General features: G+C 47.4%; 1 protein-coding gene across 1 annotated transcript in view; it reads left to right on the top strand.

Annotated features, from left to right (window-relative positions):
* The window catches only part of LOC146801922 (matrix metalloproteinase-20-like), a 165,739-nt gene that overhangs the window by 26,732 nt on the left and 125,236 nt on the right, over positions 1 to 13,771 (top strand). Inside the window, exon 2 of the mRNA XM_085624069.1 lies at positions 4,483 to 4,727. Within this exon, the coding sequence (XP_085480195.1) occupies positions 4,483 to 4,727 (245 nt within the window). The remainder of the gene's footprint in view (positions 1 to 4,482; positions 4,728 to 13,771) is intronic.

The following is a 13,771-nucleotide window of genomic DNA, read 5'->3' as shown; positions in this document are numbered from 1 at the left end:
TGTGGTTGGATAAGCGGTCAGTACTTGATATGCAGGTGTTATAGCTTTAGGAGTGCCTTTCAGTGTGCGGGGTTAATGGACTTAACAGTCTTGATGGCAACACCTTGTAAAGCACTCCTGAGGCGGAAGCCGGGAGGTCTGTTTTGTACCTTTTTAAAAATACTTTGTTTGGTTTAGTTTTTAAAACTGTGCACTCACCCTGAGCACCTACTCGCCTAGCTCCACTCTGCCATTCCCAGCGTGGTCACAGCGAGGAATGCGCTGAGCCCTTCGCGCGCGCCGCTACTGCTGACACGCCCCCAGAGAGGACGCGCCCACTTAGGCCACGCCCCCTTTTTCGCCGACTACATATACGCGCTGACTGACAAGCGCCAGTACCTTGTAAAGCACTCCTGAGGCGGAAGCCGGGAGGTCTGTTTTGTACCTTTTTAAAAATACTTTGTTTGGTTTAGTTTTTAAAACTGTGCACTCACCCTGAGCACCTACTCGCCTAGCTCCACTCTGCCATTCCCAGCGTGGTCACAGCGAGGAACACGCTGAGCCCTTCGCGCGCGCCGCTACTGCTGACACGCCCCCAGAGAGGACGCGCCCACTTAGGCCACGCCCCCTTTTTCGCCGACTACATATACGTGCTGACTGACAAGCGCCAGTACCTTGTAAAGCACTCCTGAGGCGGAAGCCGGGAGGTCTGTTTTGTACCTTTTTAAAAATACTTTGTTTGGTTTAGTTTTTAAAACTGTGCACTCACCCTGAGCACCTACTCGCCTAGCTCCACTCTGCCATTCCCAGCGTGGTCACAGCGAGGAACGCGCTGAGCCCTTCGCGCGCGCCGCTACTGCTGACACGCCCCCAGAGAGGACGCGCCCACTTAGGCCACTCCCCCTTTTTCGCCGACTACATATACGCGCTGACTGACAAGCGCCAGTACCTTGTAAAGCACTCCTGAGGCGGAAGCCGGGAGGTCTGTTTTGTACCTTTTTAAAAATACTTTGTTTGGTTTAGTTTTTAAATCTGTGCACTCACCCTGAGCACCTACTCGCCTAGCTCCACTCTGCCATTCCCAGCGTGGTCACAGCGAGGAACGCGCTGAGCCCTTCGCGCGCGCCGCTACTGCTGACACGCCCCCAGAGAGGACACGCCCCTCCGCCCTCAACCAATGTGCCACTTTCGGACGCGCAGCGGCCGAGCGCAGCGGGAGCGCCGGCATCGCGCCGAAGTCGAGCCAAAGTCAAGCCCGTCTGTGCCCGTCCGTGCACGACCGGGCCTAGGGCCTGTCCCCATGCCGGATCCTACCTCCATTCGGATAGCCTACTCTCGACGAGACCTTCTCAGCCTCAGAACCTCGAAAAGTACCTCCTGTCAGGCCATACATGACCCTAATGTCCCCTTCACGAGGTGTATCATCTGCAAACCTGGTAACCTACTTCTTCCCAGGACGGCCGCCCCTCTCCCCGGCCTCAAATTAGCAACCCTTAACTGTAGATCGCTGCCAAAGCACGCCCTTCTCATAAACCACTTAATCGTCGATCACGAGCTGGACATACTTTTCTTAACTGAAACTTGGATCACTGGCCACTCCAATTCCGATATAGTTTCGGCCCTCCCCCCGGGCTTTCTCATCATGTCCCAACCTCGCCCTCTTGGTCGAGGTGGTGGTATTGCCATCATCTACCGTGACGACTTCTCCTGCCGATCTACCGAGATCGAGAGCAAGGAATCGGAGAGCTGTATGTTCACATTGTCACTCTCGCCGACCTATTCCCTATCAGGCCTTTTGGTCTATAGACCCCCTGGACACTTCGGCCCCTTCTCCGCCGCCTTTCTAGAAGCCGTCTCATCCCTGGCCCACTTAACATCTAATTTCCTGATTACAGGCGACCTCAACATCCATTTCGACGATCTAACTGATACAGGTTCGTCTGACCTTATCAGCGAACTGGGTGCCCTTGGTCTCTCCTTGACTAACTCAGGAGCCACGCACGTGAAAGGTCATCTGCTCGATCCTGTATTCTCGAATATCTTTTCACTCCAGTTCACCAATTCCCTCCCCCTTCCGTGGACAGACCACTTCTTGGTCTTAACCCATCTCCCAGGGGCCTTTAAGAAACCCCACAACCCCCCTATTTTTACCAGGGACAGATCCTGGGCCAGACTCTCGACGGACAACTGGGCCTCGGCGCTGGAGGCTACTATCCCCAGTCTTGCAGCCGACCCCACCATGGCAGACAGCCAGTTCAGAGACTGGATCTCTTTATCCCTCGATAACCTCATACCCATCAAAAATCGGGAGGTGAAAAACAAGATCAAGCGCAATGCCCCCTGGTATAATCCCGAACTTAGAGCGCTCCATAAAGTGTGTAAAAAGGCGGAGAGAGCATGGAGGAAAGACTGGCTCCACAGCAACAAGGATATATATCACAACGCGGTAAGACAATATAAAGCTGCCCTGAAATCAGCTAAATCTATGTTCTACGACAATAGAATACAAACCGCGTCCAACTCAGCCAAAGAGTCCTATCAGATAGTTAAAGAACTACTCAACATCCCAACAGCGCCCCCCACTCTCTCCCCCCCCCAGACAGAAGCAAGGATCTGGCCAATTATTTTGAGTCTAAAGTCCTGCGGATACTGGACTCCCTTCCTACTGTCAGTCCCCCACACACCCTGGCCTCAGTGGACGAAAACAACAGCCCACAGCTGAAGACTTTTAGATCAGTTTCCCTCACCGAAGTCACATCCACACTAGGGAAAATGAAAAGCGGTTCCCCCCTTGACCCAGCCCCAGTTAGACTGCTCAAACAGGCCTCCTCCACCATAGCCCCTATCATAAGGGACCTTATCAATTCCTCCCTCGCTGGTGGAACGGTTCCACCCAACTGGAAGAACGGTGTCGTAAAGGCTTTACTGAAAAAGCCCCAACTGAACCCGGACGACATGTCCAACTACAGACCGATCTCACTGCTCCCTTGCATCAGCAAGATGGCTGAAAAGTTAGTTAATTCACAACTATCCCAATTCCTCGAGACAAACAACATCTTGCGCCAATCTCAAACCGGGTTCCGACCCGGCCATGGCACGGACACTGCACTCCTCTCTGTTATCGAGGAGGCAAGGTGTGTCCTAGATTCAGGGGGATCAGTGGCAGTGATCCTCCTGGATCTGAGCGCCGCCTTTGACACGGTGAACCACCGCGTCCTTTTACACCGCCTGGCCAAAGCAGGAATTGTGGGTACAGCGCGAGCGTGGATCGAATCCTTTCTCTCCCATCGATCCTTTCAGGTGTGGGACGGCAACTCCAGGTCAGATCCTCTTCCACTGAAGAACGGAGTTCCCCAGGGGTCTTCGCTCAGCCCCACCCTGTTTAATGTCTATATGGCTCCCCTGGAAGACGTAGTGGCCCCCTACGATATAAAAATAATCAACTACGCTGACGACACCCAACTTGTCGTCTCCCTGTCCCACCTGGATAACCATCCTGACAGCCTGCTGCGCTGCCTCCAGGACATTCATACCTGGATGTGTGACTCGGCATTGAAGCTTAACGGCGCTAAGACCGAGATCATGCTCCTGGGTAATAAATGGACTGCTTTCCCATCCACATCTTGGCCCGACACTTTTGGCGAAATCCCCTCTCCTAGAAAGGAAATCAAAACTCTAGGAGTCTGGTTGGAACCCGACCTGTCCATGAAAACACAGGCAGCCAAGACAGCAGGCACCTGCTTCGGTCTTTTACGGTCCGTACGCAAGATACTGCCCCTTCTACCCTTCCCATCCAGGAAACTACTTGTTCAGGGTCTTGTCCTGGCCCGGCTCGATTATAGTAACGCCATCTATCTGGGGGCCCCGGAGTACACCCTGAACAAACTTCAACGCACCCAGAATGCGGCTGCCAGGACCATCATGAATCTCTCCCCCAGAGCGTCAGCTAAGCCTGCCCTCAAAACTCTACACTGGCTCCCTGTCCGCCAACGAGTAGAGTTCAAGGCCCTATGCACCACCCACAAGCTCATCAATGGAGCTGGTCCCGCCGCGCTTAAAAATATGGTTACCCCCTACAAAGCCTCAAGACCCCTTCGCTCTGATGCCGAACATCTTGCTATGGTGCCCAAATTCAGGAAGGCTCGCACTGGCGGTCGCCGATTTTCGGTTAAAGCCGCCACAGCTTGGAACTCTCTCCCTCTCAGTCTTAGCCTGGAACCCTCCTACATGGTCTTTCGTAAGAAACTCAAAACCTTCCTGTTCCCCAAATAAGACACTCCCTTCTCCACCTTCGGGATCTTTACAGGTTAATAGCGCGGGGATGCCTACGGGTCACCAGGCGCTCTACAAATCGCAAAATAAATAAATAAATAAATACTGAAGGTGAGGTGGTTGTTAATAGTACTGACAGTTGGGACTAAATTGTTCTTTGAGCCGGAGGCGAGAATGGTGTTCACTCAAGATATGCTCTTTTACTGTAACTTCTTTCTCTTTACTTTACAGGAATACCTGGACAAATACTTCACAAAAGATGGCGATCAACATGTAGGTCAGATGGTAGAAGGAGGAAATCCCATGACAGGCAAAATCAAAGAAATGCAAACATTCTTTGGACTTCCAGTCACTGGAAAATTAGACTACACGACTATGGAAGTTATGAAGGCTCCTCGCTGTGGAGTACCTGATGTGGAGAACTACAGACTGTTCCCTGGTCAACCAAAATGGCCCAAAAATAGTTTATCTTACAGGTACTGTGTTTCTGTCCATGTATGTGTACTTGAGGTGCTCAGCCTGTATTTTATTCATTTGGAAAATCACAATTAAAAAAACCCACAGAATAGTATATAAATTCACACATGGCTTGACGTTTACGTAATTGACCACCTAAGTATCTGATTACTTTCAGTAGTTTCCTTCATATTATTGCATTGCACACGAGTTTACTTTATATCAGTCATCAATTGAGATGTCAATTGGAGATTATATGTCTACTAAACAAGCAATATACAGTCGCTCTTCTGGCTACCTTACTAAACGTTTCTAGTCATACTACCCATGCAAGTGCCAGAGGCGGACTTCCCAGAAATTATTCACTCTCCTTCAGACAAATATAAAAATGTGTGTCAGGCTTTACACGTTGTAATGGTCCAGCAGCACACAATAGATTAATCGGAGGTCCTCTGAAGTGCCTATGCAGATTGTTCATGAGTAAGGCTTCTATGCATTTTACGCATAGTTTTTCTCTGAACTCTCTTGACCATACCACAAAATAAATTTTCATTAACGCTTATTTGCCATTATTAGAGACTATAGTAGTCAATCACTTCTAGGATGTCACCGTCTTCCTAAATTCCCAATGGTGACAGTGCCGATGAATAGATCCCCCCGATAGCAGCATAGCACTGATGTCTGGTTTTGTCTCCTACACGCATAGCACTACGCATAGTGCTCCGAGGCGACCAAACCACCATGAAGTGCTTCCAGAAAACACTGAATAAAATACATTTCCGAGTCATACTCTTTTAATACCAACCACAAGACTGTTGACTCATGACATTCAGATTTTCTTCTTTTCCCCTTGTCTGAATTTGTCAAATTCTAATGCAATGAGATGATGCTCAGTCACGTGTTCCCCATAGGGGAGATTGTGCTTAGACCTCCATGAATTATGTTGTAAACATTTGGCCAGTTACATAAACTTATTTGAAAAAGTGCTAATTATTAAATGCATGTGAGTATGGGCACAACTTTCATGTCAACATTGGATATAAGTGAAAGGGGGGACAAATAATCATCTATTGTTATTTTTCCATTAAACATTGTCAAGGCTAGTAATGTTAGTATTTTAGCCAGGCTGTGAAACAGGTAGAACTGTTTGTGTCACCATTTGCAGGCGAGTGGTGGGATCAGGACATAAATTAAGTAAATTTACAATCCGCAGTCAACACAGCCAAACTCACAAGCTCCTCTGATTTCTGGACTCACAACATAGTGGTTAATTGGTAAAAGTGCCAAGTCTCCTGTCAGGAGGCAGCTTGCACCAGCCCATTTCTCCTGTTAGTGCTGCCTAAAACAGAACCAACTACTTACCATGAAAGTGGGGAGAGAATGTGGCTTAATGGCCAGAGTTGCCAAGTTCTAAGCTAGGGAACCAGGTTCACGTCTTGGCGTTGACTCAACATCCTGTGATTCTGAGAAAATCACTTAATCTCCCCGTGCCTACCGAAAATGGATGTGTCCTTAACTGGTGCTCATGAAAAGTACTGGCATTGATAATTAAGTGCCATTGCTGAGAACTGGAAACCACCGGCTCAAATTAAGCATTGATAGCTAGTACAGGAACCAAGCTGGGTCTTTTGTGAGTTTTATTAGCTGTCCTTTAGCCAATCATAGTGGCTTGAATATAAGCATTTGGAGAATTCACACTCACTGTAAACAGAATTAGAATGGATGTACCGCCATTCATATGTTACTCATTGCAGCATTTGATCTTTTCACCCTACATTAGTGAAGTCAATTGTATGGAATTTTGACCCAAATGTAGTGGGGGTTGATAACAATGAAGACATGCCAGTTATTGCTTGTGGGAATGACCAACTGGTACAGTTGAATTCTAAAGCATATGTTGATTCACTAGGGCACACACCTTTTCTCCAAGATTAAATAATTTCCTTTTCCTAACTGGCGCTGCTTAGGTGATTTCCCCACCTATGCAAAACATGGCATGTCCAATAAGACTCATCCTCTGTGCCTGGGTTCGCAGTTCCAATGTGCATAAATGCGCTACAGTTCAGAAATGTTCTTGAGGGGGGTGCTTCGTGACCTTGGGCAGCAGACATATGTAGCTGGGACTACACATGTTGCCTGTGGAGATTGTGATTAATTAACTCTCCCAAAATAATTTTGAAGTACATACTTAGGTTGCAAACTGTAAGGTGATTTCCCTCACATAGCAAATATTACCTCTAGTATGCCTGCACCTGCTTTTTTGCCATGGGTGCTTTCACTTGCGCCAATAATTACCTCCAATATGTCAGTGCCACAATGTTGCCATGGACAATATTCTAAGAATTACCATAAGCATGCCATTCCATGTAACAGACTTTCAAAACTAACACACTAACATTTTCACTCTAGTTCACACTCACTCCTCCTCATTCACTCTTTTGAATGATCTCACTCCTCACATTTTCTCACTCATTCTAATACGAATACTCACTACCTAGCCCTAAAACCTCCTCTCTTATTCTAACTCAATCACACTCCTATTCCCTCATACTCATTCTCCCATATTCACACTATACTCACTCTCACTCACTGTTTCTCACCCCTGCTCACCACTCTCACTCAATAATTCCCACTCACTCACAGACACACACACTCTTTCAGACTCATTGGCTCTCACTCCCTTTAACTCACTGATTCTCCTTCATACTTCCACACATCTTCACTCCCACTCATTATCTCTCTCAAACTCTCTCTCACACTCCATCATTTTCTCACGATCATTCACTACACTCCCCTACTCTCACTGCTTCTCACTCACTCATAAACACACACTCCCTCACAAATACATAGACGCTCACTGATTCACACTTAGGGGCTCATTTGGATAGCGGGCGGATCGCCACTGCCCGTATGGCGGTGGTGATCCGCCCGGTAAAAACCACCACCGCTTCAAAATTCCCCCCACCACATTACCATGGCAGGGGGACCCGGGCGGACGGGAAGACCGTCCGCTGGTTTTCTGCCAGTAGGCAGTCCGCCCGATTGCCTAACGGACGGAAAAGCAGTTTATATGGTGGCGGTGTCTGGTAGACACCGCCATCCAGATTAGTATACAGGCGGGGACCTGCCTTTCCATGGCGACAACGCCGCCATGGAAAGGCAGGCGGTTTTTGTCATTGGGGGCCCATAGCGGGCCCCCACGGATTCTGGGGGTGTGGGGTGCACATGGGGGGCACCTATGGTACCCCCCTGCAGTTCCATGCACAACATGGCAGGCACTGCGCATGGAAGTGCACAACATGCCTTCCTGGCATTGCGGTGATCTGTGCTGAGAGCACCGCCCGCCGCAATGTCAGGAATGCAGGATGCACCCGCCAGTGTGGCGGGCGCATCCTGATGCCACCAACGGGAACCCGCACCGATGGCGGACGGTCCCATTCTTGTCCGCCCGCCATCCTAATGACCCTCTAAGTCTCATACACTCACAAGAATACTCACTTACACTATAATTCATGCATAAACAAAGCGTCATTGTCTGGATTTTTCTTTACTTAGCTGGCGGCTACTCCACCATTCCAATCATGGTTCCGGATTCCAGTACTAGACATAGGAGCCAGCAAGACACGATTTCTATACTGGAAATCAGGAACAGACAGAAATATTCATTAATACGTTTTTACTCGTATAACAAGGTTCGACTTTCAATTAACATTAGATACTGCTAAAATCAGTCACTCCCAGGACCGGCCTTGTTTTCCATTGTCTTGAATAAAATAGGTTAGGGTAAATTCACCGTGCAATCCTTTGTTAAACCCCGCTATAACGCAGGGCCACCGCAAAGATTCCAGCATTCCCCTCTGGCCTCAGCCCCTCCGTCTGCACCTGCCTCACCCAGCACTCCTATCGTCAATCTTGGGGAGGTTCCAACTTCATTAACTTTAATACATTTTTCGAGAATCTTAAAAATAAAAATGTTTTTGCTGCCTTCTTCCATATAATCAACCAGGGGTCTTATGGAGTCATGTGTTTCAGAATCCTTGTCTTGTTCAATCCTGTGTTTGTATCCAGGATTGGCGTTACAACAAGCATCCTGCGATAGGCAGTTTAAGTGGATGAACACAGTGGGGATATTTCATGTAATAAAAAAAAAAAATGTAGAACAGCGAGGATATTAAACGGCCACAGGTCATAGGTTTCTTAACTGTAGCACAGTGCACAGGGACAAACAGTTGTATGCTATAATGAAAAACAATTATTAGCCTGTACCTCTATTTTTGAGTTTAAATCTTTTTATTAACAATGTTTATATTTTGAGCATACAACCAGAACAATGCATATATGCCATGGATAGTTACTTGCAAATTTTACATTATCCAGAACCAGTCCGTAAGAGAAAAGAGACAGTTATTCAACCGAGAAGAAGAGGAGCCTCAGGACAGCGCCTGTATAGATGGCGTACAGTGTTAAAAAAATCTGACCACTGGACATCTTGTAAACATTTCATACATGGTGCATCGTAAACCAAACTGTTGACATAGGGTACAACAAAATAGGGACAACTGAATCCAAGGAGGGGTAAGGGAGTCGCGTGAGACCTGCTGCCTTGCCTAGTGTAACCCAGTGAGCAAGCCCTATTAGGGCCCAGTGACAGCGGGATTATGTAAAGGAGCCCTTTCTCTTTGGAAGTCAGTTCTACTCAACACCCATAACCAGGGGAGTGTGAGCATTGGGTGTCAGTCCTGGATTTCCTCCCGGGGTATTAGCCTGTACCTCTATCATATGGATATGGCCCGTTTGCCCAAAGGGTCGATGGACTAGTCGAGGAGGATTTTGGATTTAAGAACATCCTATCCACCCCAGAACGCTTCCCCTTTAGTGCTTTCCATTTTTAATGTAAGTCCGAAATGGTGACCGGGTTTTCTCAAACTTGTTCAAAGCATCATGAACTAGAGCAGTTAATCTCTCTCTCGCATAACAGACCAAACTTTCATTCAGCAGATATAATGGGGGAAAGGGGGAGGGAGTGGGGAGGGAGGGGCTAGCTCTTGTTTCCAGAACTGTGCCAGCGGCAGCCATCAAGTGAGTAGTGAGCTTTCCCGTTGGGCAAGTGAAAGGATAAATGGATTCCTCACTAGGGGCCCGAGTAAAAGGATAGAAGGGTTCAGCTGGAGTTTCGTTCCTGTAATCGCCTCTACCCTCTGGGTCACCTCTTCCCAGTAAGTAGTTGCGAACCCTTGGGCGAGTCTGCCACATGTGCACCACATCCCCTCCAACACAGCTCTGATCCCCATCCCATTCCCTCCAAGCAGAGATGCCGTCAGGTGAGGATCTTATATGCGTTTTCTTTATGGTGCACACATATAATAGACTTTTGCTGCCATGGCCTACACTCTTCTCCTATGTTTTCTCCTCTTTCTTCCATCCTGTCTCCATCCAAGGCCACCATTTATAATGGGGACACTCCATATGTAATTGGTTTATTGTTTTATATAGCTAAGATGTTCCTTTTCCATGGTCTGTTTATGGAATAAGGTCTTTTTTGGAGTACTGTTCCTATTGGCTTCTAATTCTACCTGTTTATACCTAACTGAGTGTAACAATTGAGCCTGCCTATATTCATTGTATGGTTGGAGGTGAAACTGGTCCACGCAGGTGTCTCTGTATAAGGCTGCCACATCCTTGTAGAAGTCACTCTGCGGTTGGGTTCCGTTTCTACTGGAAGGGAGAATATACTGTTTGTGTGCAATCCAGCATCATGTTGAAATCTGGGGGAAGCTGCAACAGCTGACAGAACAGGTCTGGGATGTGCAGGTCTGGGATGTGCAGGTCTGGGATGTGCACCTCTAAAGCAGCATTAGCGACATTTTTATTAAAGCCTATAACATGTTGATATTCTGTTGCACCCTATTTTCATAGGCCTCTAGTTTCTCCTCTAGCCCGGTCTGGCACAATTCCAACTTATCCAGCATAAGATTTTGCTCATCATTGTCTTAGACATGCTCCACCAGGGCGTTTTGAATATGGTTGAGTCTGTGTTTAGCTTTTTGTAGGGAATTATCAAGGTCAGAACCGCTTTATGAAAGGCCTGCCAAAGTGAAGCAATATTAGAAATGGGCTTCCTTGTTAGCTGAGGTATGTACCCAGCCAGGCAGGAACCACAACTCTAGTCAGGATAAACTATATAACACTAAAAGATAATCTGTGCTCACAAGATAAAAATGGCAAAAATGCAATGTATAGAACTTTGAATATTGAATTTTAAAGGAATAAATGCAGTAAAGTGCTGAGAAGCAAGTGGGGCTAAAAGGTTCATTAGGTCATGCTGGGCCAAAGCAAAGTCAAAGTTCAGTCGACCATAATGTAGTGACAGCTGACTGCAGGACCCATGCAGGCCCCGGTAAACAAAGAACCTTTCCTGGTCGCAAACAGCGAGATGCGTTGATGTAGAGGCCTGCAGAGGCAGGATGCGTCAAACTTCTCCATGTAGTGAATGCGATGCATCAGTTCCGAAGATGGGTGCCTGGGTTGAGGGGAGTCAAGCGATGCGCTGGATTCTGCCATGAAGTTGAGGAAATACGTCGATCTCACCAAGCTGCAGGGGCGGCGATAAGCTGTCCAATGCGTCAGTCTCTGGAGGCAAAACATTGGTTCCGCTGCGATGTGCCGATTGTGTTCCCGATTTTGCACCGGTTCTGCTACACACAGACAGGAGATGTGTTGATACCAGGCGCAGGAGCAGGGGTAGAGTCTTTGAGATCCCGGAGTCTAAGAAGGCAAGCCAGCAAAGCCCTTGGAGATCACTTGGTGTGAAGGCAGGGTCCAGCTCTCCTTTAGCAGGGTCAGAAAGCAGAAGGCAGCAGAAGGAAGCAGGACAAAAAACAGAAAAGGATACCTTCCAGATCAGCAGTCCAGTTGAGTAATTTAAGCAGCACAGCAGCTCTTCTGGCACATTTTCAGTTACAAGTGCAGTAGTGCCTGGTTTTAGGGGATCAGAGATCCAGTACTAATACCCAAAAGTGCCTTTGATACGGGGGTGACTTCAAAGCAGCTTTCTGAATTGCACAAGTATCCATTTCAACCCAGTCCTGTCTACCAGGCTATCTGTGGGGGGCAAGGGGGTAATCATCAGTCCTTTGTGTGGGGACAGGACACTGCCTATTCAGGTGAAGTGTTAGCCCCTAAGTCCACTTTCTAAAAGTGGCATTTCTAAAACAGTAATGTTAAATTCAACTTCACCAGTAAGGATGATTTATCATTACCATTGCAAACACATGAAATATGAAAAAGCTAGTCCGGTCAAATCTGTAATTACTGCTTAAAAGTGTATTATGGAATTCCAAATGCTTGCCCATGAGAGAAGCAGGCCTCAGAGTAGTGAAAAATGAACATAAAGGAACATGTCCTACCTTTTACTTACATAGCACCATGCCCTTAGGGTTACTTAAGGCCTATCTTAGGGGTTACTTATATGCAATAAAAGGGGGGTTTAAGGCTTGACAAGTAGTTTTACATGCCAAGTTGAAGTGGCAGTAATCTGCACTGCAGATAAAAGGCAAAATGTTTGGGGAAAACCCACCCTAAGGATGACAGGTCTAAAACATGTATTTTTAAAATTCAGTAACATGTATTTTTTAAATTCAGTGGAACAATAACTGGATGTCGGCCTTTGCTGATTGTGACTGCAATCCTGGGTGGCAAGTGTGGAGCACAGAGGTTCCTGTTGGGGTGGGGCTGACACTAAATCGTGAACTTATTGGCTGCTATCGTTATCTCCTCAACATGTGCCTATGTGGTACAGCTAGGATGGCAGCAGTAGCACATTTCCCTTTACTACATGTGCCAGACTCAAAAGTGCCCAATAGGAGGAGCGTCCCAAAACATCACCAGGGCAGCTCAGATCCCAAAGTCACCGGGTGTGAAAGGATGTATCAGGTCCACAGTCCTCGCATCGAGATACCACTTTCTACTCAGTCAAGGAATCTGGGAGTACATGATCCCCCCTCCAACAAGTGGGCAGCCCACATACTAGACGGGCAAAAGGGCACGCAGAAAGCCAGTGCCTCATGTGATGGTCACTCCCTCTCAATGGAGCAGTGTGGCTCTGCATGGGTTGTAGTGCCTGAAATTCAAAGCAGGAGCAAGATAGTTACTTCTCTGCATCTCAATCTACCCAACTAGCCCAACTCCAGCTCACGTGCATCAGCTATCACTTATTGGTCTTCATGAAACCCCAGGGCATTCAGAGCCACCACTCCGTAGCCTCTGAGGCACGGTAGTCCAGAAGGCAACCCGGTGTCTGCAGGCCGTAAGGCTCCAGCCTTTCATGATGGGGCACAGCAGGAGAATCAGAACCCCTTAAACAACCTTACCAAATGGAGTCAGGGCCAGATTTGAAGCACCAGGATAGAAGCTGAGGTGACCCACCATCCGCCACTCGCAGGTTGTTCCAACCTTAGGGTCTTCTCTGTCTGTGGCTCTTTCCTGCCCTCTTGCACCCACCAACTTGGATAACCAGCAGTGCTCGGGGCTCACTTAAGATTGTATTTTGAGGTATCCTAGCCTCTATTTGTCGGCTTGACAAGGTTATTGGGGGCCTGAGGGATTTCTCTAAAACATCGACGCATCTTGTTCAGAGTCTACTGCGGTCCCACCCCCAGCTCAGATAACTTATCCATAAGTGATGTACACATGGGAATATGCTGAAGCCATGGAAAGCAAACCTTTATAAGACGATGAGACCCCTGCCTAAACTCCCCCTTTTTAAGGATTTCTTCCACAAGTGGCATATCTCTTAGCCACCTTTCTTTTATCCTTGGGTTATTTGCCAATTGTGATAGTTGTGTCAGTTGGAAATTGTCAATCGTATATTTCTGAAACTGAAACTAGTATCATTTACCAACTTAAAGACAAGTAGTCAACACATTTTGCCTTTCCAAGGAAGGTCTCTAATTTCTGACTCTTAGGTCAAGATTTACTAAAATTTTGTGTTTGGGTTGCATCAATTTTGTGGTGCAGCCCTGATGCAAAATCCATTTTTGGCAGTTACTAAGCCACTCAAAATCAG

Source organism: Triturus cristatus, chromosome 8 (genome assembly GCF_964204655.1).
Source record: "Triturus cristatus chromosome 8, aTriCri1.1, whole genome shotgun sequence".
Lineage (NCBI taxonomy): Eukaryota > Metazoa > Chordata > Amphibia > Caudata > Salamandridae > Triturus > Triturus cristatus.
The sequence above is the reverse complement of the archived record's forward strand: the minus strand, read 5'-3'. Positions and strand labels throughout refer to the sequence as shown.